Source organism: Somniosus microcephalus, chromosome 7 (assembly GCF_052327205.1).
Source record: "Somniosus microcephalus isolate GS21.2 chromosome 7, FLI_Smic_1.0, whole genome shotgun sequence".
NCBI classification, from domain to species: domain Eukaryota; kingdom Metazoa; phylum Chordata; class Chondrichthyes; order Squaliformes; family Somniosidae; genus Somniosus; species Somniosus microcephalus.
This window is the reverse complement of record NC_140993.1, coordinates 172,353,088-172,376,774: the sequence shown is the minus strand read 5'-3', so window position 1 is coordinate 172,376,774 and position 23,687 is coordinate 172,353,088. Positions and strand designations below refer to the sequence as shown.

The window sequence follows — 23,687 nt, the reverse complement described above, 5'->3', positions numbered from 1 at the left end:
ATGGAAGGTTTACACCCACCGGCGACGCTTCAGTTGACAGGTAATGTGGCTGAAAATTGGAGGAGGTTCAAACAACGTGTGGGGTTGTATTTAGCGGCAATCGGAGCTGACGAGAAAAGTAATAAAAGGAAATCATCGCTGTTCTTACATGTCGTGGGTGATGAAGCGCTGGAGGTGTATAATAACTTCACATTCGCTGTTGATGGAGACAAAATGAAGCTAGATAAAATAATGGAACAGTTTGAGGCCTACTGCATGCCTAAACGTAACGTGACGTTTGAGAGGCACAGATTTTTCACATGTGTACAGAAAACGGGTGAGACTATTGATCAGTATGTGACTGAACTGAGAAACAGAAGCAAATCATCTGAATTTGGGGGACTGACAGACTCACTGATAAAAGACAGACTGGTGTGTGGTATTCCAGATAATGGTCTAAGGGAAAGACTGCTAAGAGAGCAAGATCTAGACATGGGAAAAGCCATAGCACTGTGTAGGGCTGCAGAGACTGTGAAGTTGCAGGCAAAGGAGCTGTTCAGTGACAATAGCTGCAACGTAGATGCAGTGAGAATGAACGGATACAAACCGTTTAACAAAACGAGCGCCAATGTGAAAAAAGAGGCGTGGCCAGCGAACGAAAATGAAAGGGACAATCGAAAGTCATGTAGTCGATGCGGTACACAGCATCCACCAAGAAAGTGTCCAGCATATGGTAAAACATGCAATAGTTGCAACAAGAACAACCATTATGACCGTTGCTGTAAGAACCAAATGCAACAAAGCAAGGTCCATGCAGTAGATGAAAGCGACATATAGGAGTTCTATGTAGATGTTGTGTCTGAAAACAAAAAAGAAGAAAGAGACTGGATGTTGACACTAAAAGTGAATGACATACATATTCCATTTAAATTGGATACTGGAGCACAAGTTAATGTGATATCAGAGACTGATTTTAAGAAAATTAGACCCAGACCAAAGATACATGGAATAAAAGTAAAAGTGACAGGATACTCAGGTACTGATATACCAGTGAAAGGAAGATGCATTGTCAAAGTAACACACAAGGACAGAGAGCACACGCTAGCATTAATCGTGGTGCCAAAGGATGTGCAAGCCATACTAGGTTTAAAAGCCTGTGAGAGACTGAACCTGGTAAAGAGAGTCCTCATTGTGGAAAGCGAAGGAGAGACAGTCTATGATGAACTCATGAAAGAGTACAACGACCTATTTAAGGGTCTAGACTACATTCCAGGAGAACACACGATCAGAGTAGGTAAAAATATGACACCGGTCATACATCCATGCAGAAAAGTCCCGTTTGCTCTTCAAAAGCAACTGAAGGCAGAGTTGGACAGGATGGAAAGCTTGAACGTGATTTGGAAGATAGATGAGCCAACTGAGTGGGTGAATTCCCTCGTCGTAGTGGACAAAAAGAATGGAAAGCTCAGAATTTGCCTGGATCCAAGAGATCTAAACAGAGCAATAAAGAGAGAGCACTTCAAGTTTCCTACACGTGAGGAAATCATGGCACAGTTTGCAAATGCAAAGTATTTCAGCAAGTTAGATGCATCATCAGGATTTTGGCAGATGAAATTGGACGAAGCAAGTTCAAGACTGTGCACGTTCAACAGTCCATTTGGCAGATACAGATTCCTAAGGTTACCATTTGGCATTGCCTCAGCTCCTGAAGTGTATCACAAAACTATCCATATGATCTATGAGCACCTGGAGGGAGTTGATACATCAATGGATGACATCATAGTATGGGGAACCACGAGAACTGAGCATGACGAGAGACTGAAAAAAGTGCTGGAAGCAACAAGGAAAACAAACCTGAAGCTGAATAGAGAGAAATGCCAGCTCGGGGTGACAGAACTGACATTCGTGGGAGATATCCTTAGCAGTGAGGGCATCAGACCAGATCCCAGAAAGGTGTCCGCCATTGAGAATATGCCAAAGCCACAATGCAAAAAGGACGTGCAGAGGTTTAATGGAATGATCAACTACATGGGTAAATTCATATCCAACCTCTCAGAAAAGATGGCGCCACTGAGAAGACTAACTGAAAAGAACATAGAATGGGAATGGAATCATGAGCATGAGAAGTCATGGAGCGATCTAAAGAAACTGCTCACAGAGGAACCAGTTCTGAGGTTTTATGACCCAGCGAGACCCATCCAGATATCATCAGATGCATCACAGAGTGGGCTCGGTGCCGTTCTTCTGCAAAAATATGACTACTGGCAACCTATTGCATATGCATCGCGCTCAATGACAGACGCGGAGACGCGATATGCTCAACTAGAAAAGGAGCTGCTCAGCATCACATACGCCTATGAAAGATTTCACCAGTTTGTGGCAGGACAAGCAATCAGTGTAGAGACTGACCATAAGCCCTTGATTGCATTGTTCCAAAAGCCACTAAATAGCTGTCCGCTTAGAATACAAAGAATGATGATCAGGCTGCAACGCTATACACTGAATGTTGCGTACACACCGGGTAAACTGATGTATACAGCAGACACGTTGTCCAGAGCTGTTGACCCAAGTGAGCCCGCAAACACCACAATGGATGAAAAAGTGAACGCCTACGTGGACATGATCACAAGTGCACTGCCCATAGCAGATGCAAAAATGGAGCTCATAAAGACTGAGACAAACAAAGATGAAACAATGAGACGACTGAGAAAAAGCATCTTGGATGGATGGCCCAACATGAAGCAAGACTGCTCACCTGACATGGCAGAGTACTGGAACTGCAGGGTGGAACTATCAGTGGTCGAAGACATCATCTACAAAGGAAGTAAAATAGTTATCCCAAAGAGTCTGAGAAAAGAGATGTTAAAAAAGATCCATGGAGGACATCTGGGAATCGAAAAGTGTAAGAAAAGAGCACGAGAGATGATGTACTGGCCACGAATCAACCAAGATGTGCCAAATGAGGTGTCAAACTGCACAATACGCCTGAAATATCGAGCAAGAAATCCGGTAGAACCACTAAAGCCACACCCAGCGCCAGACAGACCTTACCAGAAGGTAGGCGCTGACCTATTCGTATGTCAAGGGAAGGACTATCTTGTAGTCACAGACTATTACTCCCTGTATCCAGAGGTTTGTAGACTGTACACCACCACTGCAGATGCTGTGATAACATGTATGAAAGCCATATTCTCCAGACATGGCGTGGCAAGCGAGGTCTTCACAGACAACGGACCCCAGTTTTACAATGCAAGTTTCCGACACTTTGCCAAAGAGTGGGACTTTGTCCACACAACTTCAAGTCCTCACTTTCCACAGTCCAATGGTCTAATGGAAAAATCGGTCCAGACAGTGAAAAGACTGATGTACAAGGCAAAAGACAGTGGAACTGACTTTTACCAGAGCATGCTTGTATACCGCACAACGCCGCTCGAGTGTGGTATGTCACCAGCCCAACTCCTGATGGGACGTCGGCTAAGGTCAAACCTACCCATCCCGGAGAACCTCCTGAAAACAAAAGAGGGGGAGAAAGTGAGGAAGTTCAAAGAACAACAGAAAGAAAAGCAAAAGTACTACTATGACAGAGGAACACAAAACCTACCTGAACTCCACACTGGTGACCAAGTAAGGTTCAAAGACAAAACAAACATATGGACTCAGAAGGGAACTGTCCTGAGTGAAGTTCAACCAAGATCATACACCATTCAGACAGATGAGGGTGCTGTTCTCTGAAGAAATCGTCGGGATCTTCTCATGGGACCAGCCACAGCAGGTCAAAAGACTGATACTGTTGAACAACCTGATCACACAGCTGAGAACCAATCATCTGAGGCAACAACTCAGATTCAAGGACAATCAATCAGAAAATCCTCAAGACACGTGAAGCCTCCTGAGAGACTCATTGAGCAAATTTAAGGACTATTGTTATAGAAGGAAGTAATGTTATCTTATTCTTTCTTCAAGTTCTAGTGTATTGACATATTTCATGTGAACACACAAAGCAAGGTTAAAAAACCTTGATCATGATAATGATAATGTAAGTTCATTAAGTGTTACAGTTAAAATGCAGATTAATACAAAGAAAACATGTTGTTAGTTAAAAGTAAAATACATTTGTTTTAAGGAAAGGAGATGTAATGATATCAGCAAATAGAGATGGTATTTGCCTGTTCGATTATGATGCCTTAGCAGCATGATTGCAGGTATTGATTGCTTGTGCCTGACCAGCAGAGGTCATGTGACCGAGACAAGCAAGGCAGTTGAGTTTAGTTTCAGTTTCGTTCTAGATGCATCACAGCATCGTGTCTCCTGTAAAAGCTGTATAAAAGAGTTGAACAAAGCTTTAGATTAAAAGACATTCTCTTTCATAAATGTCTCCTCATTGAACCCACAAAGAAATCAATACACGTGCTAGTGAGTATATAAGAATAGAAGAATAGAGCAGATGAATGCGTGGCTAAAGAGATGGTACAGAAGGGAGGGCTTTAGTTTCCTGGATCACCGGGTCTGCTTCTGGGGAAGGTGGGACCTGTACAAGTTGGACAGGTTGCACCTGAACTGGAACGGGACCCACATCCTTGCGGGGAGGTTTGCTAGTACTGTTGGGGGGGGGTTTAAACTAACTTGGCAGGGGGATGGGATACGGAGTGGAGCTATGGTAGGGGGTGATGCACAGCCAAATATAGAGGAAAAAACAAGGCAGCCTGGAAGGCAGAGCAAATATGTAATGGCACAAGGGAGTATGGCAAGACTGGATGGCATTTATTTTAATTCAAGGAGTCTTGCGAGTAAGGCAGATGAATTGAAGGTGTTGATGAACACATGGGAGTATGATATTGTTGCTATCACAGAGACATGGTTGAGGGAAGGGCAGGACTGGCAGCTCAATATTCCGGGGTATAGAATCTTCAGGCGAGTCAGAGGGGGGTATAAAAGAGGAGGGGGTTGTCGCAATATTAATCAAAGAGTCAATTACTGCTGTAAGGAGGGATGATTTAGCAGGTTCCTCTAATGAGGCCATATGGGTAGAACTTAAAAACAAAAAAGGGCAAGCACTTTGCTGGGATTGTACTATAGGCCCTCAAACAGTCAGGAGGAGGTAGAGGAACAGATATAGACATAGAAACATAGAAGATAGGAGCAGGTGTAGGCCATTCAGCCCCTCGCGCCTGCTCCGCCATTTAATGAGATCATGGCTGATCATCCAAATTCAGTATCCTGTCCCTGCTTACTCCCCATAACCCTTGATCCCTTTAGCCTTAAGAAATATATCCAACTCCTTCTTGAATGTATTTAATGAATTGGCATCAACTGCCTGTTGTGGTAGAGAATTCCACAGGTTCACCACTTTCTGGGTGAAGAAATTCCTCCTCATCTCGGTCCTAAATGGCTTACCCCTTATCCTTAGACTGTGACCCCTGGTTCTGGACTCCACCGCCATCAGGAACATCCTTCCTGCATCTAGTCTGTCTAGTCCTGTTAGAATTTTATAAGTTTCAATGAGATCCCCTCTCATTCTTCTAAACTCCAGCGAATATAAGCCCAATCAACCCAATCTCTCCTCATACATCATTCCTGCCATCCCAGGTATCAGTCTGGTGAATCTTCGCTGCACTCCCTCCATGGCAAGAACATCCTTCCTCAGATATGTAGGCAAATCTCAGAGAAGTGTAGGAATAATAGGGTAATAATAGTAGGGGATCTCTACTTCCCCAATATTAACTGGGATAGTCAGAGTGTGAAAGGCTTAGAGGGTGCGGAATTCTTAAAGTGCTTCCAGGAGAGGTTTTTGAGGCAACATGTAGAAAGTCCTACAAGAGAGGGGGCGGTACTGGTCCTAATTCTAGAGAATGTAGCCGGGCAAGTGGTGGAAGTGTCAGTAGGAGAGCATTTTGGTGATAGTGACCATAATTCGGTGAGATTTAAGGTAGTCATGGAAAAGGACAAAGATGGACCGGAAATAAAGGTTCTAAATTGGGGGAAGGCTGATTTTAATATGATAAGGCAGGATCTGGCCAAAGTGGACTGGGATCAGCTATTTGTAGGAAAATCCACATCAGAGCAGTGGGAGTCTTTCAGAAAGGAAATAGAGAGAGTACCACGCCAACATGTTCCTGTAAAGGTCAAGGGTGGGACCAACAAGCCCAGGGAACCCTGGATGCCAAGGGGTATACAAGAATGGATTAGGAAAAAAAGGGAGGCTTTTGGCAGATACAAAGGACTAAAAACAGTGGAAGCCCTAGAGGAGTATAGAAAGTGCAGGAGGGTACATAAAAAAGAAATTAGGAGAGCGAAGATGGGGGCATGAAAAAACACTGGTGGGCAAAATAAAGGAAAATCCCAAGGTGTTTTATAAGTATATTAAGGGCAAGAGGATAACCAGGGAAAGAGTAGGGCCCATTACGGACCAAAGTGGCAATCTGTGTGTAGAGCCGGAAGATGTAGGTGAGGTTTTAAATTAATATTTTGCATCTGTGTTCACTATGCAGAAGGACGATGTAGGCATAGAAATCAAGCAGGGGGCATGTGATATATTTGAACAAATTAGTATTGAGAGGGAGGAGGAACTAGCGGTTTTAGCGGGCTTAAATGTGGATAAATCCCCAGGCCCAGATGAGATGTATCCCAGGCTGCTGTGTGAGGCAAGGGAGGAGATTACAGGGGCTCTGACATAAATTTTCAGAACCTCTCTGGCCACAGGGGAGGTGCCAGAGATCTGGAGGACAGCTAACGTAGTACCATTATTCAAGAAGGGTAGTAGGGATAAACCAGGGAATTACAGGCCAGTGAGCCTAACATCAGTGGTAGGGAAATTATTGGAAAAAATTCTGAGGGACAGAATTAGTCTCCACTTGGAGAGGCAAGGATTAATCAAGTATAGGCAGCATGGATTTGTCAGGGGAAGATCATGTCTGACCAATTTGATTGAATTTTCCGAGGGGGTGACTAGGTGTGTGGATGACGGTAGTGCAGTTGATGTGGTCTACATGGACTTCAGTAAGGATTTTGACAAAGTCCTGCATGGGAGACTGGTCAAGAAAGTAAGAGCCCATGGGATCCAGGGCAATTTGGCACATTGGATCCAAAATTGGCTTAGTGGCAGGAGGCAGAGGGTGATGGTCGAAGGTTGCTTTTGTGACTGGAAGCCTGTGTCCAGTGGTGTACCGCAGGGATCGGTGCTGGGTTTTTTGCTGTTTGTAGTGTACATTAATGATTTAGATATGAATGTTGGAGGTATGATCAGTAAGTTTGCAAATGACACGAAAATTGGTGGAGTGGTAAATAGTGAGGAGGGAAGCCTCAGGCTACAGGATGATATAGACGGGTTGGTTCGATGGGCAGAACAGTGGCAAATGGAATTTAACCCTGAAAAGTGTGAGGTGATGCATTTTGGGAGGACTGACAAGGCAAGGGAATACACAATGAATGGTAGGACCCTAGGAAGGACAGAGGATCAGAGGGACTTTGGTGTGCATGTACATAGATCCCTGAAGGCAGCAGGACAGGTAGATAAGGTGGTTAAAAAGGCATATGGGATACTTGCCTTCATTAGCCGAGGCATAGAATATAAGAGCAGGGAGGGTATGATGGAGCTGTACAAAACGCTAGTTAGGCCACAGCTGGAATACTGTGTGCAGTTCTGGTCGCCACACTATAGGAAGATGTGATTGCATTGGCGAGGGTGCAGAGGAGATTCACCAGGATGTTACCTGGGCTGGAGTGCTTCAGCTATGAAGAGAAACTGGACAGGCTGGGGTTGTTTTCCTTAGAGCAGAGAAGGCTGAGGGGGGACCTGATTGAGGTGTATAAAATTATGAGGGGCATAGATAGGGTAGATAGAAAGGAACTTTTCCCCTTAGTAGAGGGGCCAATAACCAGGGGGCATAGTTTCAAGGTAAGGGTCAGGAGGTTTAGAGGGGATTTGAGGAAAACCTTTTTCACCCAGAGGATGGTTGGAATCTGGAACTCACTGCCTGAAAGGGTGGTAGAGGCAGGAACCCTCACAACATTCAAGAAGCATTTAGATGAGCACTTGAAACATCATAGCATACAAGGCTACAGACCAAGTGCTGGAAAATGGGATTAGAATAGACAGGGCTTGATGGCCGGTGCGGACACGATGGGCTGAAAGGCCTCTTACTGTGCTGTATAACTCTATGACGCTATGGGCAGGATTTTCATTGGGCCGTGGAGGCGGGATTGGAGGCGTGTGGGGGGTTAAAATCCCGAAATCAGGGGGCACGAACCCATCCCGCCCCCAACCCGCCTCCATGCCAGTTTCAAAGGAGGCGGGTACCCGACCCGCACTGGGACCCGCCTCCCCGAGGCGGGAATGGGATTAGTGCCAATTAACTGCCTGTTAACAGGTATTTAACAGGCAGTTTTTAGCCTAATCCCTATTTTCATTGTTGAAATGTGGGATTCCCGACGGCTCCAAACCACGCCAAGTTAGCGAGGCGGACCGTCGGGATGAAGGGCTTGGATGGGTGCATGAGTGCAGAGGTAAGTGTGTTTATAGTATTTAAAGAAGTTTTACTTACATTTACATACCTTTACAGCCTTCCTTCCCTCAGGTCTCGGGAGTCCCTCATCTCACCGGCACAGAAAGCAGAATGGCCGCGATCTGTCAAAAGTTCCAGCATTCAGCTTTCTGTTCCGGGGAGATCTCTAAATCATCCTGACAGATGGAATTAACCTGGAGTACAGATTGTCCGTGTTTGACAGCTTCAAACAGCTGTGAAATGCTGATATTTCATCTGTCAAACGGTCTTGACAGATGAAATATCAATCTGTGATGTCACCTGCTGCCGGGTGGCCCTTAATTGGCCTGCTGAGCCCGCTGGGCGGGCTCAACAAGGTCAATCAAGTCAAAATTGCGCGGGTTGGCTAGAACTCGATGGAGGCGGGACTACAACCCCGAAAGTTGTAGTCCCACCTCCTACCCGACTCCTCAATGAAAATCCAGCCCTATAACTCTATTAGGTTGGGACAGATAGAAATAGAATTATGATAGGGCAGTGCAGAGGAAGTAGATCATTGGGGAAAGGTGATGAAGGTAGATGGAGAAATCTGTCATTGAAAGCCAAGGAGGGAGGGGTCAAGTAATCAATGTTACATACACGTTTAAAAAAAAATGCACCTGAAATTATTTTGTATGATATTAGTAGGTTAAGCTGAAAGGGTTAATGTCTCCATTGAAATAAAATGTCATACAAATACATTGAACATTTGTGTGTTAATATATGCAGTAATTTTTAGACCCATATTTTCAACATTGCATCACCAGCTGCTTTAATTCTTATTGCCACTAGATGCTCCCACACAACATTTACAACATGATTTCAATCTGGGGCCTTTTGCATCTTTAACGCACGAGCCTAGATATTATGCTGGGCAATATTACTGTACAAATACTTAACATTTATTTGATTAGTGCCTCCGTGAAAATAGCAGACAATGTAATATCTCAGTTTTTTCTAGGCTACGGTAGAGGACATGCTGTGTCTGATTTTGCTCCCAGGGGAATGTTCAATTTGGAGAGTAACCCAGAAAAAAGTGACCCTTTGTCCACGTGTACAGCCCCTTTTAAACTGAAAGTTTTGAGAGGAGCCGGTAACAAGAATATCCAGCTGGGTAAAAAGCACAGACAACATCTTTGGGCCTGGAGGCCATCTGGCTGCTCCTTGAAACAGCAGCCAGAAGGCACATACAACCAACGGCCATTACTGTTGCACAGCTGACTTTCCTCCCCCATCTCCAGGGAAGGGACACTCTACCTGGCTAAAGCCTGGACATAGGCGTGAGGGGCAGGAAAATCACCCTTCGGATGTCAGAGTACCTTATGAAAAAGGTCAATCATGTTTTAGCTATTATTTTAGTAGCAGGATCATAATGTTTGAGTACTTTTTGTATGTTAGCTTTACTTACAGTCAAACTCTTTGAAATTCATTTGATTACATTTTCTAAAGTCTTATAAATATGTTAAATATTGTATAGTACCTTTAATTATAATAATATAGAATATTTATCATCCTTTACAAAATTATCTGTTCTGTGTACACATAATGCGGTACAGCTCAGTTACCTGACCGAAGGCCAGAGGATCCAGGGTTTGAATCCTGGCCAAGTTCACTCTACCTTTCATGCTAATGAGATGAATAAAATGAGTGCGTGTCTTAAGATGTGGGGACGAGCAGGAGGTAGCAGGGACTTTGCACAGTTTTTGCTATACAATCACAAGTATTGCCTTTGAACATTCTTCAGTGCCAGCAATCCCTGCCTCATCCTATAATATGGTGGAAGTCTCTCTCTTTCTGTCTCTCATTTTTGTCAACCTATTCCTGCTAAAATCACACAAATCTTTTGAACTAATATCCTGCAGGAACTTCTGGTCTTAGGAATTCATGTTTCCACAACTAATACTCAATCCTGTTGAGCTGTTGAGACATGTTCTTTTATGAATAACCTAAAAAACATAGCGCATCGCAGTACTTTTTTTGAACATTAAAAAAAATCTAGGCCAGCCTTGTGCAACATATTAGACTCTGAGCCAGAGTGGCAGAGTGCAAGTTCACACCTTTGGATTCCCCACACACAGGCCTGAATTTTAATAGTTCAGCAGGTTGGGAGCCGGGGGGTGGGGGAGGGGGGCTCGGAAGCGGTCGGTGTAATGATATCAGCAAATAGTGATGGTATTTGCCTGTTTGATTATGATGCCTTACCAGCATATTTGCCTGTTTGATTATTTATGCCTTACCAGCAGAGGGCATGTGACAGAGGCAGAGTTTAGTTTTAGTTTTGTTTTAGATGGATCTCTAAGATGGTGTCTCCTGTAATGCTGTTAACTGAGTTGAACATACTTTAGATAAAAAGTCATTCTCTTTCCTGAATGTGTCGTCATTGAACCCACATACAAATCAAAACATGGTGTCAGAAGTGATTGAAAGAGATGAAGAGGAAAAATCTGAAGTTAAATCAGCTCTCCACATATTAGCAAGCCAAAAGAGAACATCGTTACTTACCATTGGAGAATAGCTAACGAAGTGAAAAATGGAAGGTTTACACCCACCGGCGAACCTTCAGTTGACAGGTAATGTGGCTGAAAATTGGAGGAGGTTCAAACAACGTTTGGAGTTGTATTTAGCGGCAATCGGAGCTGACGAGAAAAGTGATAAAATGAAAGCGTCAGTGTTCTTACATGTCGTGGGTGATGAAGCGCTGGAGGTATATAATAACTTCACATTCGCTGCTGATGGAGACAAAATGAAGCTCGATAAAATAATGGAACAGTTTGAGGCCTACTGCATACCTAAACGTAATGTGACGTTTGAGAGGCACAGATTTTTCACATGTGTACAGAAAACGGGAGAGACTATTGATCAGTATGTGACTGAACTGAGAAACCGAAGCAAAACATGTGAATTTGGGGGACTGACAGACTCGCTGATAAAAGACAGACTGGTGTGTGGTATTCCAGATAATGGTCTAAGGGAAAGACTGCTAAGAGAGCAAGATCTAGACCTGGGAAAAGCCATAGCACTGTGTAGGGCTACAGAGACTGTGAAGTCGCAGGCAAAGGAGCTGTTCAGTGACAGTAGCAGCAACGTGGATGCAGTGAGAAAGAACGGACACAAACCGTTTAACAAAAAGAGCGCCAATGTGAAAAAAGAGGCGTGGCCAGCGAACAAAAATGAAAGGGGCAATCGAAAGTCATGTAGTCGATGCGGTACACAGCATCCACCAAAAAAGTGTCCAGCATATGGTAAAAAATGCAATAGTTGCAACAAAAACAACCATTATGCCCGTTGCTGCAAGAACCAAGTGCAACAAAGCACGGTGGCATAGTGGTTAGCACTGTTGCCTCACAGCGCCAGAGACCCGGGTTCGAATCCGGCCTGGGGCGACTGTCTGTGTGGAGTTTGCAGATTCTCCCCGTGTTTGCGTGGGTTTTCTCCGGGTGCTCCGCTTTCCTCCCACAGTCCAAAGATGTGCGGGTTAGGTTGATTGGCTATGATAAATTGACCCTTAGTGTTAGGGGGATTAAATACGTGGGGTTACAGGGATAGGGTGGGATATGTGTTGGTGTTGGTGTAGGGGTTACGGGGATCGGGTGGGATATGTGTCGGTGCAGGCTCGATGGGCCGAAATGGCCACTATCTGCACTGTGGGGTTTCTGTGATTCTGTGAAAGCAAGGTCCATGTAGTAGATGAAAGCGAGATAGAGGAGTTCTATGTAGATGTTGTGTCTGAAAACAAAGAAGAAAAAAGAGACTGGATGTTGACACTAAAAGTGAATGACATACACATTCCATTTAAATTGGATACTAGAGCACAAGTTAATGTGATATCAGAGACTGATTTTAAGAAAATTAGACCCAGACCAAAGATACATGGAATAAAAGTAAAAGTGACAGGATACTCAGGTACTGATATACCAGTGAAAGGAAGATGCATTGTCAAAGTGACACACAAGGACAGAGAGCACACGCTAGCATTAATCGTGGTGCCAAAGGATGTGCAGGCCATACTAGGTTTAATAGCCTGTGAGAGACTGAACCTGGTAAAGAGAGTCCTCGTTGTGGAAAGCGAAGGAGAGACAGTCTATGATGAACTCATGAAAGAGTACAACGACCTATTTCAGGGTCTAGACTGCCTTCCAGTCGAACACATGATCAGAGTAGATAAAAGTATGCCAACGGTCATACATCCATGCAGAAAAGTTCCGTTTGCTCTTCAAAAGCAACTGAAGGCAGAGTTGGACAGGATGGAAAGCCTGAACGTGATTCAGAAGATAGATGAGCCAACTGAGTGGGTGAGTTCCCTCGTCGTTGTGGACAAAAAGAATGGAAAGCTCAGAATTTGCCTGGATCCAAGAGATCTAAACAGAGCAATAAAGAGAGAGCACTTCAAGCTTCCTACACATGAGGAAATCATGTCACAGTTTGCAAATGCAAAGTATTTCAGCAAGTTAGATGCATCATCAGGATTTTGGCAGATGAAACTGGACGAGGCAAGTTCAAGACTGTGCACGTTCAACAGTCCATTTGGCAGATACAGATTCCTAAGGTTAACATTTGGCATTGCCTCAGCTCCTGAAGTGTACCACAAAACTATCCATATGATCTATGAGCACCTGGAGGGAGTTGATACATCAATGGATGACATCATAGTATGGGGAACCACGAGAACTGAGCATGACGAGAGACTGAAAAAAGTGCTGGAAGCAACAAGGAAAACAAACCTGAAGCTGAATAGAGAGAAATGCCAGCTCGGGGTGACAGAACTGACATTCGTGGGAGATATCCTTAGCAGTGAGGGCATCAGACCAGATCCCAGAAAGGTGTCCGCCATTGAGAATATGCCAAAGCCACAATGCAAAAAGGACGTGCAGAGGTTTAATGGAATGATCAACTACATGGGTAAATTCATATCCAACCTCTCAGAAAAGATGGCGCCACTGAGAAGACTAATTGAAAAGAACATAGAATGGGAATGGAATCATGAGCATGAGAAGTCATGGAGCGATCTAAAGAAACTGCTCACAGAGGAACCAGTTCTGAGGTTTTATGACCCAGCGAGACCCATCAAGATATCATCAGATGCATCACAGAGTGGGCTCGGTGCCGTTCTTCTGCAAAAATATGACTACTGGCAACCTATTGCATATGCATCGCGCTCAATGACAGACGCGGAGACGCGATATGCTCAACTAGAAAAGGAGCTGCTCAGCATCACATACGCCTCTGAAAGATTTCACCACTTTGTGGCAGGACAAGCAATCAGTGTAGAGACTGACCATAAGCCCTTGATTGCATTGTTCCAAAAGCCACTAAATAGCTGTCCGCTTAGAATACAAAGAATGATGATCAGGCTGCAACGCTATACACTGAATGTTGCGTACACACCGGGTAAGCTGATGTATACAGCAGACACGTTGTCCAGAGCTGTTGACCCAAGTGAGCCTGCAAACACCAAAATGGATGAAAAAGTGAACGCCTACGTGGACATGATCACAAGTGCACTGCCCATAGCAGATGCAAAAATGGAGCTCATAAAGACAGACAAACAAAGATGAAACAATGAGACGACTGAGGAAAAGCATCTTGGATGGATGGCCCAACATGAAGCAAGACTGCTCACCTGACATGGCAGAGTACTGGAACTGCAGGGCGGAACTATCAGTGGTCGAAGACATCATCTACAAAGGAAGTAAAATAGTTATCCCAAAGAGTCTGAGAAAAGAGATGCTAAAAAGGATCCATGGAGGACATCTGGGAATCGAAAAGTGTAAGAAAAGAGCACGAGAGGTGATGTACTGGCCACGAAACAACCAAGATGTGACAAATGAGGTGTCAAACTGCACAATATACCTGAAATATCGAGCAAGCAATCCGGTAGAACCACTAAAGCCACTCCCAGCGCCAGACAGACCTTACCAGAAGGTAGGCGCTGACCTATTCGTATGTCAAGGGAAGGACTATCTTGTAGTCACAGACTATTACTCCCTGTATCCAGAGGTGTGTAGACTGTACACCACCACTGCAGATGCTGTGATAACATGTATGAAAGCCATATTCTCCAGACATGGCGTGGCAAGCGAGGTCTTCACAGACAACGGACCCCAGTTTTACAATGCAAGTTTCCGACACTTTGCCAAAGGGTGGGACTTTGTCCACACAACGTCAAGTCCTCACTTCCCACAGTCCAATGGACTAGTGGAAAAATCGGTCCAGACAGTGAAAAGATTGATGTACAAGGCAAAAGACAGTGGAACTGACTTCTACCAGAGCATGCTTGTATACCGCACAACGCCGCTCGAGTGTGGTATGTCACCAGCCCAACTCCTTATGGGACGTCTGCTAAGGTCAAACCTACCCATCCCGGAGAACCTCCTGAAAACAAAAGAGGGGGAGAAAGTGAGGAAGTTCAAAGAACAACAGAAAGAAAAGCAAAAGTACTACTATGACAGAGGAACACAAAACCTACCTGAACTCCACACTGGTGACCAAGTAAGGTTCAAAGACAAAACAAACATATGGACTCAGAAGGGAACTGTCCTGAGTGAAGTTCAACCAAGATCATACACCATTCAGACAGATGAGGGTGCTGTTCTCTGAAGAAATCGTCGGGATCTTCTCATGGGACCAGCCACAGCAGGTCAAAAGACTGATACTGTTGAACAACCTGATCACACAGCAGGTCAAAAGACTGATACTGTTGAACAACCTGATCACACAGCTGAGAAATCATCATCTGAGGCAACAACTCAGATTCAAGGACAATCAATCAGAAAATCCTCAAGACACGTGAAGCCTCCTGAGAGACTCATTGAGCAAATTTAAGGACTCTTGTTATAGAAGGAAGTAATGTTATCTTATTCTTTCTTCAAGTTCTAGTGTATTTACATATTTCATGTGAACACACAAAACAAGGTTAACTAACCTTGATCATGATAATGTAAGTTCATTAAGTGTTACAGTTAAAATGCAGAGTAATACAAAGAAAACATGTTGTTAGATAAAAGTAAAATACTTTTGTTTTAAGAAAGGGAGATGTAATGATATCAGCAAATAGTGATGGTATTTGCCTGTTTGATTATGATGCCTTACCAGCATATTTGGCTGTTTGATTATTTATGCCTTACCAGCAGAGGGCAAGTGACAGAGGCAGAGTTTAGTTTTAGTTTCGTTTTAGATGGATCTCTAAGATGGTGTCTCCTGTAATGCTGTTAACTGAGTTGAACATGCTTTAGATAAAAAGTCATTCTCTTTCATGAATGTGTCGACATTGAACCCACATACAAATCAATACAGTCGGGAGAACAGGTTTCCCGCAGGCCCTGCCGAATTTAATGCCAGGGCCTGATTGCATGGGAAACCTCTGTTTCTCACCCAGAGCCAGCCAGATTGGGAGGCTGGCTGGCTCCGGGCGGAGGCCTGTTGCACTAGGCCACAGAGAGAAGGGAGAGAGGGATTGCGTGAGAGCTGGGAGGTGGCCAGAGGAGCACGGGGCGGGCCAGGACCAGCGTGGGGGGGGGGAGGGGAGGGGGAGGGTCGGCTGCCGATTGTGGACCGGGACCAGCACGGGGTGGGGGGGTGGGGGGTCGACTGAAGATCGGGGGCGGGACTATCCCGGGTGGGGGTTGGCTGAACATTTGGGGCCGAGACCAACACGGGGATGGGGGGTGGGTTGTTGAGTTAAGTTTGGTGGCCGGTGGAGCAGCAGGGAGGGGGGTCGGGTGAAGATCGGCGGCTGGAGGAGCAGGGGGAGTGTTGGCAGAGTGGGGTGGGCGAAGTCCTGCAACTATCAGCAGCCGGAGGAGCAGATCGGGGTCCGGAGGAGCAGATCGGAGTCCGGAGGAGCATGGGGGGATCGGCAGCCTGGGTGGGGGGATTGGAGGCCTCGTAGAGGGGTAAGTGTAAAGGCACTTACTTCCTGGATCAAGCAGTCCTCGCCTTTCATTAGCTGGCGGGTTTCATGAGGCCTGCAAAACCTGACCAGCTAAAGTAAAATTCAAAATGGAGGTTAAAGCAGAGACTTACAGCTTCATTATAATATTTAAATAGATGACCCGCCTCCTGGGAGCGGATTGGCTGCCGGCACCCCCCACCCCCGTTCCGACTCTATTGAAACTGGAAGTAGGCGGGTTCTGGTGGCTGGGATTCAGATTTTTAATACTTTAACTTCCCACCAAACTCAAACTCACCCCTTTTTTTAAGTTAAAATTCCCCCCAGAGTTGTTACAGAATCTCCATTCTCATATCATAGGGTATGATTGGGCTTGTTGCTGAAGTTGGCCTTGATGTGTTGAAAGATTCTAAGGCCTGCCTGTATGAAATGAAATGACCTGAATTGAACTGGTCAGGCAAAGCCCAGTTTCAAAGGGCACATACCCAGAACTCAAACATGTCTATAATTCAGCACAAATTGGAAATAAATTAATGAACTCACTCAGAAAACTGGGAAATGGAAATAAAGAAAAAAATGCCTGTGAACCAGGAAAATCCAGTTTGTTCAGAAGTCTCTGGGTAAGATCTTACAAATGCATAGTGCTTAAATCAAAATATTTTAGCACCTGTTACCATTCATATATATTTTTAGTTGGTGCTTTATCATCCTTTCTAATGGTTGGTACACTTTCAATTGTTTGTTCTGCGACATAGTTTTATCATTTAATAACATTGTTTTGAAATTATCTTGAGCAGGTTGGAATGGTCATTGTAGCATTTTTAGTGACATTAATCTGTTTGTTTCTTTGCAGCACTTCTGTCAGTTACATGTCTGAATTACGTGTTGTCATTAACCACTGCAATCCTCTGCTATGTGTTCTACACCGCAGTTGACGGCTGTATTGAAAATAAATTTGTTATTAGCTTCAACATACTTATTTGTGTTGTAGCTTCTTTAATATCAGTTCATCCAAAGATCCAGGTAAGCATATTACAAATCTTAATTTCATGATAGTTTTTTTGTATCATTTCTTTTGAAAATGATTAAGATTTCTTGAATTAATATTTAATTTATTTATAACGATATTGCATAATTTAAATGGATCTACTTGAATTAAGATAACTAAACCCAGTTGACCACTTGTATATTGGTTTAAGAATCGATACTGATAAATAAGAGGTATAAATTAAAAGGAAATTGTGGCTCTTAAATAGCTGACATTATTTGAATATAAGTAAAAAATCTTCTTGAGTTGACAATGACCTAGGTGTGTTCAGTAGGATTGTGTGGTATCCTAGTGGTTATGGTACTAGACTAGTAACCTAGAGGTCTTGAGTTTATATCCAACTATGGTAAATGGTGAAATTGAAGTTTTAAAAGATCTGGTAATTTCTAGCTGAAAACTGCCAGATTTTGTCATTAAAACAATTATTTCACTAATGCCTTCAGGGTAGGGAACCCTACACTAATGTTCGAAGCAGCTCACTTCAAACAGGAATGCTCAGTGAAACTGCTGTCTCCTTGGAGCTGACTGGTTTGTGTTTGTTTCAACTCACGCACTGTTAAATTAATGCTAATATTATAATAAAAAGCTAGTCAAACAGGGATTATTTTATTAGCATAATATTAAACCTAAACTACTAATTTAAATACAATTTACATCCCATCTTACAGAAACACCACTAATTCTGCGTGATTACCTTATCATTTGTTTTTCTTCCTTCTATTCTCTTTTTTGAATGTCAATGGAAAGAATATAGCAGACAGCGCAGCCACGATTTTCCCATAAGCCGCTTGCTATAGGTGAGACTCCACCAGTGACACTGGGATAAATTTTAACTCCTCCACCCTGATGGGCAGGAGAAGGTGAGGGGCATGGTTAAAATATCAGGAATATAAAACCCGACCCCAACCCGCCCACTTCCGGTTTTAATGGAGGCAGTTTTGGGTGTGGCTGAGTAACCCGATGTCAAGAGGGCGGTCCTTCATTCCCTCACATTTTGACTGGAACTTGAATTTAATGCCTAGAGCACGGGTTTCCCGGGACTCTGGAAACTTGCCAGTAAAATGGAGGGGAGATTGAGTGACACTTCCTGAAGCTAATTAAAGGTCATGTGAACCGATATTAAGAAAGTCTCAGTGCTCACAGCTGCCTCGAGTAAACGGTTTGCTGAGAGTGCTTGTGGTGACAGACGTATTGGTAAAGTTTGGAGGTATTCACACACACAACATCAATATGGATGGCGCCATGGCTGCTTTAGATTGGGTTTTGGATGAGAAATGCAATCAGCATCAGGGGTGCTGTGGAGGGAGCTGCAAAAGGACAACAGTGAGGAATTGAGGTCGCAGGAGGCACTACCCACATAACAGGCTGTACAGACAGAGGGTCAGCTTCCTTGACCCTCTGAAGAGCAGTGACTTTTCGGTGGCTGCGATTGTCACGTCTGTTGGGTGGCAAGGGTTATTCCCTCCGAACATGGCTCATGACTCCAGTCAGGAACCTGCGCACAGTTGCAGAGCACGCCTACAGTGAGAGCCATTTGCCACAAGGAAGATCATCGAGCAAACAGTCAGCAGGCTCAAGCAACGCTTCCGCTGCCTGGACTGTTCTGGAGGAGTCTTGGACTACACCCCTGAGCGGCTATCCAGATTTGTCATCATCTGCTGCATCCTCCACAACTTTGCCATCATGAGGGACCAGCTGCTACCACCACCTGGGCAGTAAAAAGTACAGGAGGAGGAGCAGGAAGCCAGAACGCTCAGAGACAAGCAGATCGAGGAGCGCTTCAACTAAATCAGCCCTTCTATTCCCCATTCACCAATAGTCCTACAATCTTCACCATACTTCTTGCAACCACCAGCCGATTGCCTTCCTTCACTCCAGATTTATTGTCTTGCCCTCACTTTAATACAAAGACAAATACTAACACCAATTCCAGTTCCAAAACCAAATTTTTCAAACAAATTATGTCAGCATTGACAAAAAAAATGACTAATCATCCTTATGCAAACCCTTAGTGCTTGACCTACATGTTCATTTTTTTAACCCTAGTGCTCCTACAAGGTATTTCCCCAATGGCTACAGTTTGAGAGGTTTTACTATGTTAAAGGTGATATATAAATGTAAGTTGTTATTGGAAGGCTGCTGAGCTTGCATTGAGGACATTTAAGATGGCCTTGGAGGATGATCTCGAGCAGCTCTGGGCCTAGAGGGCCTGGGTGCAGACTGCATCATCTCAGAGTGGGCTGTAGCAGTCTGGGTTGGCTGCCTGAGTGGCACCATCAAGGACACTGGTGGAGTGGCTGGCGGATAAGCGGGCATGCCGTCCTTCTGTGAGATGAGAGCAAATGCTGTCATACCCACTCTCCTGGGGAGATGCCTCAGCACTTCCAGGGCTTGGTTGGAGAACAGAGTGTTGGAGTGACGTGATGCCCTGGAAGCCCCTTGCAACTGTAGCCCCCAAAGCTGAGATGGCAGCCATCTGAGCTTCCATGGCAGCTGTTTTGATTGTAATGGAAGCTGTCAGATGTGTCATGAGATGCTCCATCATGGTGGGTTCCACTACGTTACTGATAGAACCAACCACTTGGTCCATGTTAGACAAAATGGTCTTCATGCTGTGTGCAAAGCCTTGTGACAAGTTGGAGCTGGACTCCTCCATGTTCTGCGACATTGTGCGCAAGCTCTCCGGCAGGCTGCATAGTGCAACATTTCCCGGTGTATGTCCATGAGCCTTCATCGGTAGCCAGGCCCATCAAAATCAGCATCTGAGTCCTCTGCAACAGAACTAGTATGCAATCTCACCCTCTGGCAAGTTGGCCACTGTGACGTCCTATACACATGCCCTAGTTCCTTCCTGCGCACTTGTGCCCAGTGAGTCACCATGTGCAGATCCCTCCTCCAACCTAGCTTCTAAAGTCCACGTGGTGTCAGTATCTCAGCTGGTGCTTGCAAGAATCAGATCAACTGATGATTCATCTTCTGCAACACTGCACTCGTCTTACTCCACTGGCTGAGGGTCGTCGACATTCTCAGTAGCTGAAATGAAAAAAAGAGACAAGAGTTAGTTTGTGGTGTGAGGGAGAGCAGAAAGAAAGTAGTGGATGTTGAAAGCATCTGAGAAGAGACAAAGAGGTATAAAGAACCCCTGCGTGGAGTCTCCTCCAGTATTGCTAATGGCCACAGCCTCCACTCTGCCCCTTCCCATTATTGCCAGGATGCTCTCTTCAAGGGGGGAGAGGGTGTGCAGATGCACACTTCCTCTTCCAGTGGCAGCCTGTTGTGTGCCACCTTCTCCTGCAAGCAAGAGGGAAGTGTGTTAGTGAGAGTCTTGTGATGTGAGGTGGCTATAATGATGGAATAGCTGACAGTGTGTGTGTGAGTTGTGAGTAAGTGAAGTTTGTAATAGTGCTGAGTATGTGAGCATGAGGAAAAGAATGTTTAGTGAAATGAGCTGCATTAATTGCAGGACAGTGCAGGGTAGTGGGGGAGGGGAGTTTTGTGAGTGCTGAGTGTTGTAATTAATGAGGCTGTAAGTGGTGCAGCCTTGATGAGAAAGTATTTCAGAAGTGTTCTTACCTCGACAATACTAGCCAAATCATTGATTTTTTTTGCCTGCATTGTAGCCTACGTTCTTTGTGCAATGCTCCTGAATGCTCCTTTAAATACTGCTTCCAATGCTCCCCTGAAACCGATCCCACGAATCGGTGCTGGGTGGGAATTTCACTATTTGATGTTAATATCACGTGAGTCCTAATGACATCATAGGATACCAATTTATATGTATTCCTGAGACTCCCAACTGCTTCTGGCAGGCACCTTGGCCACCTAAAAGAATTGTGTGGTTAAAACAGCAGCAAGCAGAGAGAGAACGAGAACAGGATAGTCAATATTCCCAGCCTATTTTAACTGTCCGCCCGCTGCCCGCATCGCACCGGCTGTGTGGGTTAAAACTCCCCCCATCTTGTCTGTACATTTCAGGTGTCACAGTTGGGTGTCACATTTATATATGCAAATTTTGCCACACTTGCACTTGCAATACTGTGAAATTTTGAAATTTGAGCCAATTACAACTGAAGATGCAGGCAATGTACCAGTTGAATGTGGGAAAAACAGATTTACAATGAAAAGCTACTACTGTAATGACATGAAAATAACCAATTCAGAATAAGTAGTCAGAGGAAGCTTCAATGAAAAAAGGAGAACCAATTAAGTCACTCAAAACAGCTTTCAAAAATCATTTTGGACGCTGGGCCCAAAAAATTCACAAGCAGAGATCCTGGGATTTTATCCACAGGTGCCCTCTCACACTGACCCTGTCAGAGTGGGAAGGCACTTAATTTACTTCAGTACCAGCCTGCTGAGTGGGGGGAGCCCCGTCCCACCAAGAGAACCTAGCTGCTCCTCTCCTGTCTCCTCACATTTACAATAAACTTTCAATGATCCTTGAGTGCATCCTGCGTATGCCTTCTGGAGGCCAGTAAGGCTCATCCCACTGAGCATATCAGCAGTCAGACATACACTGGATCCTATATGGGCAAGGGAAGTGGGAACTCTCAGTGTTGGGATTACCCTGGTTCCGCGTCAATGGCCTTATGAGGGCCAGGCTGATGGTCCCCCAATACAAAGCTGAGCAAGTTATTCAAGCTTAGGTCTGAACCCATCATATCTAGGCCCTGCCTCCTATTTCTGAGCAATTCTGCTGGAGTTACAGTGGAAGTCTGCTGGAACAGCCGAGGAGCTTCGGCCGGAATCTTGTTTCCTCCACTAAGCTGAGAAATAAGGTTTGCATATAATAAGGATATTAAAAAATTACAAAAAATTATTTTAAAAAGATTTAAATTATTTATTGTGAAAATCATATAAGCACCGGATATGCAATTGCAACTTTCTCGTGTTCTTTAAAATCTTTATCTGTCTCTCCAGTCCAAGGACGAAATAAAATGAAATCTTGACCTTCAGTGCTGCTCTTCTGTCCCCTTTAAATCATCTCCACCTCTTCAGATGCTGCAGCAGCAGTCCCACTGCAACAGGAGCCCATCGTGCATACCTAGGGTGGGCTAGGGTTACAGCAGAGTAAGATATGCGGGCAGAATCCAGCCCAAGATTTTTTAGCGGCTTTCAAGATAAAAATATGTTGTGCATAAAACGTCAAACCAGCATGAAATATGAACTTGATTCTTACTAATCGAAATTAGCAATTGACCACATTGCCACTTTGCCCCCATCCAATTTCTCTAAAAGCCTCATCTTACCCCTACTTTTCCTCAACTCCTTTTTCAGTGATTCTTAGGGCTTCTAAAAGATGGGAGACACGGGCAGGATTTTCATTGGGCCATGGAGGCGGGATTGGAGGCATGTGGGGGGTTAAAATCCTGAAATCGGGGGGGCACGAACCCATCCAGCCCCCAACCCGCCTCCATGTCAGTTTCAAAGGAGGCAGGTACCCGACCCGCACTGGGACCTGCCTCCCCGAGGCGGGAAGGGGATTAGTGCCAATTAACTGCCTGTTAACAGGTAGTTAACAGGCAGTTTTTAGCCTAATCCCTATTTTTAATGTTGAAATGTGGGATTCCCGACGGCTCCAAACCACGGCAAGTTAGAGGAGGCGGACCGTGGGGATGAAGGGCTTGGAGGGGTCGAGATGTCCGGTGTTCAGGTGAGTGATGGGTGCATGAGTGCAAAGGTAAGTGTGTTTGGTGTGTGTAAAGTGTTTAAAGAAGTTTTACATACCTTTACTTACCTTTACAGCCTTCCTTCCTTCAGGTCTCGGGAGTCCCTCATCTCACCGGCTCAGAAAGCAAAATGGCTGCGAGCTGTCACAAATTGCAGCATTCAGCTTTCTGCTCCGGGGAGATCTCTAAATCAGCCTGAGAGGAAGGAATTAATCTGGAGTACAGATTGTTAGTGTTTGACAGCTTCAAACAGCTGTGAAACGCTGATATTTCATCTGTCAAAAGGTCTTGACAGATGAAATATCAATCTGTGACGTCACCTGTTGCCGGGTGGCCCTTAATTGGCCTGCTGAGCCCGCTGGGTGGGCTCAACAAGGTCAATCAAGTCAAAATCACGTGGGTTGGCTAGAACTCGATGGAGGCGGGACTACAACCCCGAAAGTTGTTGTCCCGCCTCCTACCCGACTCCTCAATGAAAATCCAGCCCGTTAACTCGATCAGTAAAGGAAGATGTAGGATAACTGCACAGAAACATTGGTGATGTGTAAAAGAGAACAGAGGAGTGGAGAAACAGTATATTTTTT

The 23,687-nt window shown here is 44.7% G+C and overlaps 1 protein-coding gene across 1 annotated transcript in view; it reads left to right on the top strand.

The window, feature by feature from the left end:
• Positions 1 to 23,687, top strand: part of LOC147115006 (serine incorporator 1-like) — a 230,823-nt gene that overhangs the window by 135,014 nt on the left and 72,122 nt on the right. The window contains exon 6 of the mRNA XM_085993204.1: positions 17,240 to 17,409. Coding sequence (XP_085849330.1) covers positions 17,240 to 17,409 — 170 coding nt within the window. The remainder of the gene's footprint in view (positions 1 to 17,239; positions 17,410 to 23,687) is intronic.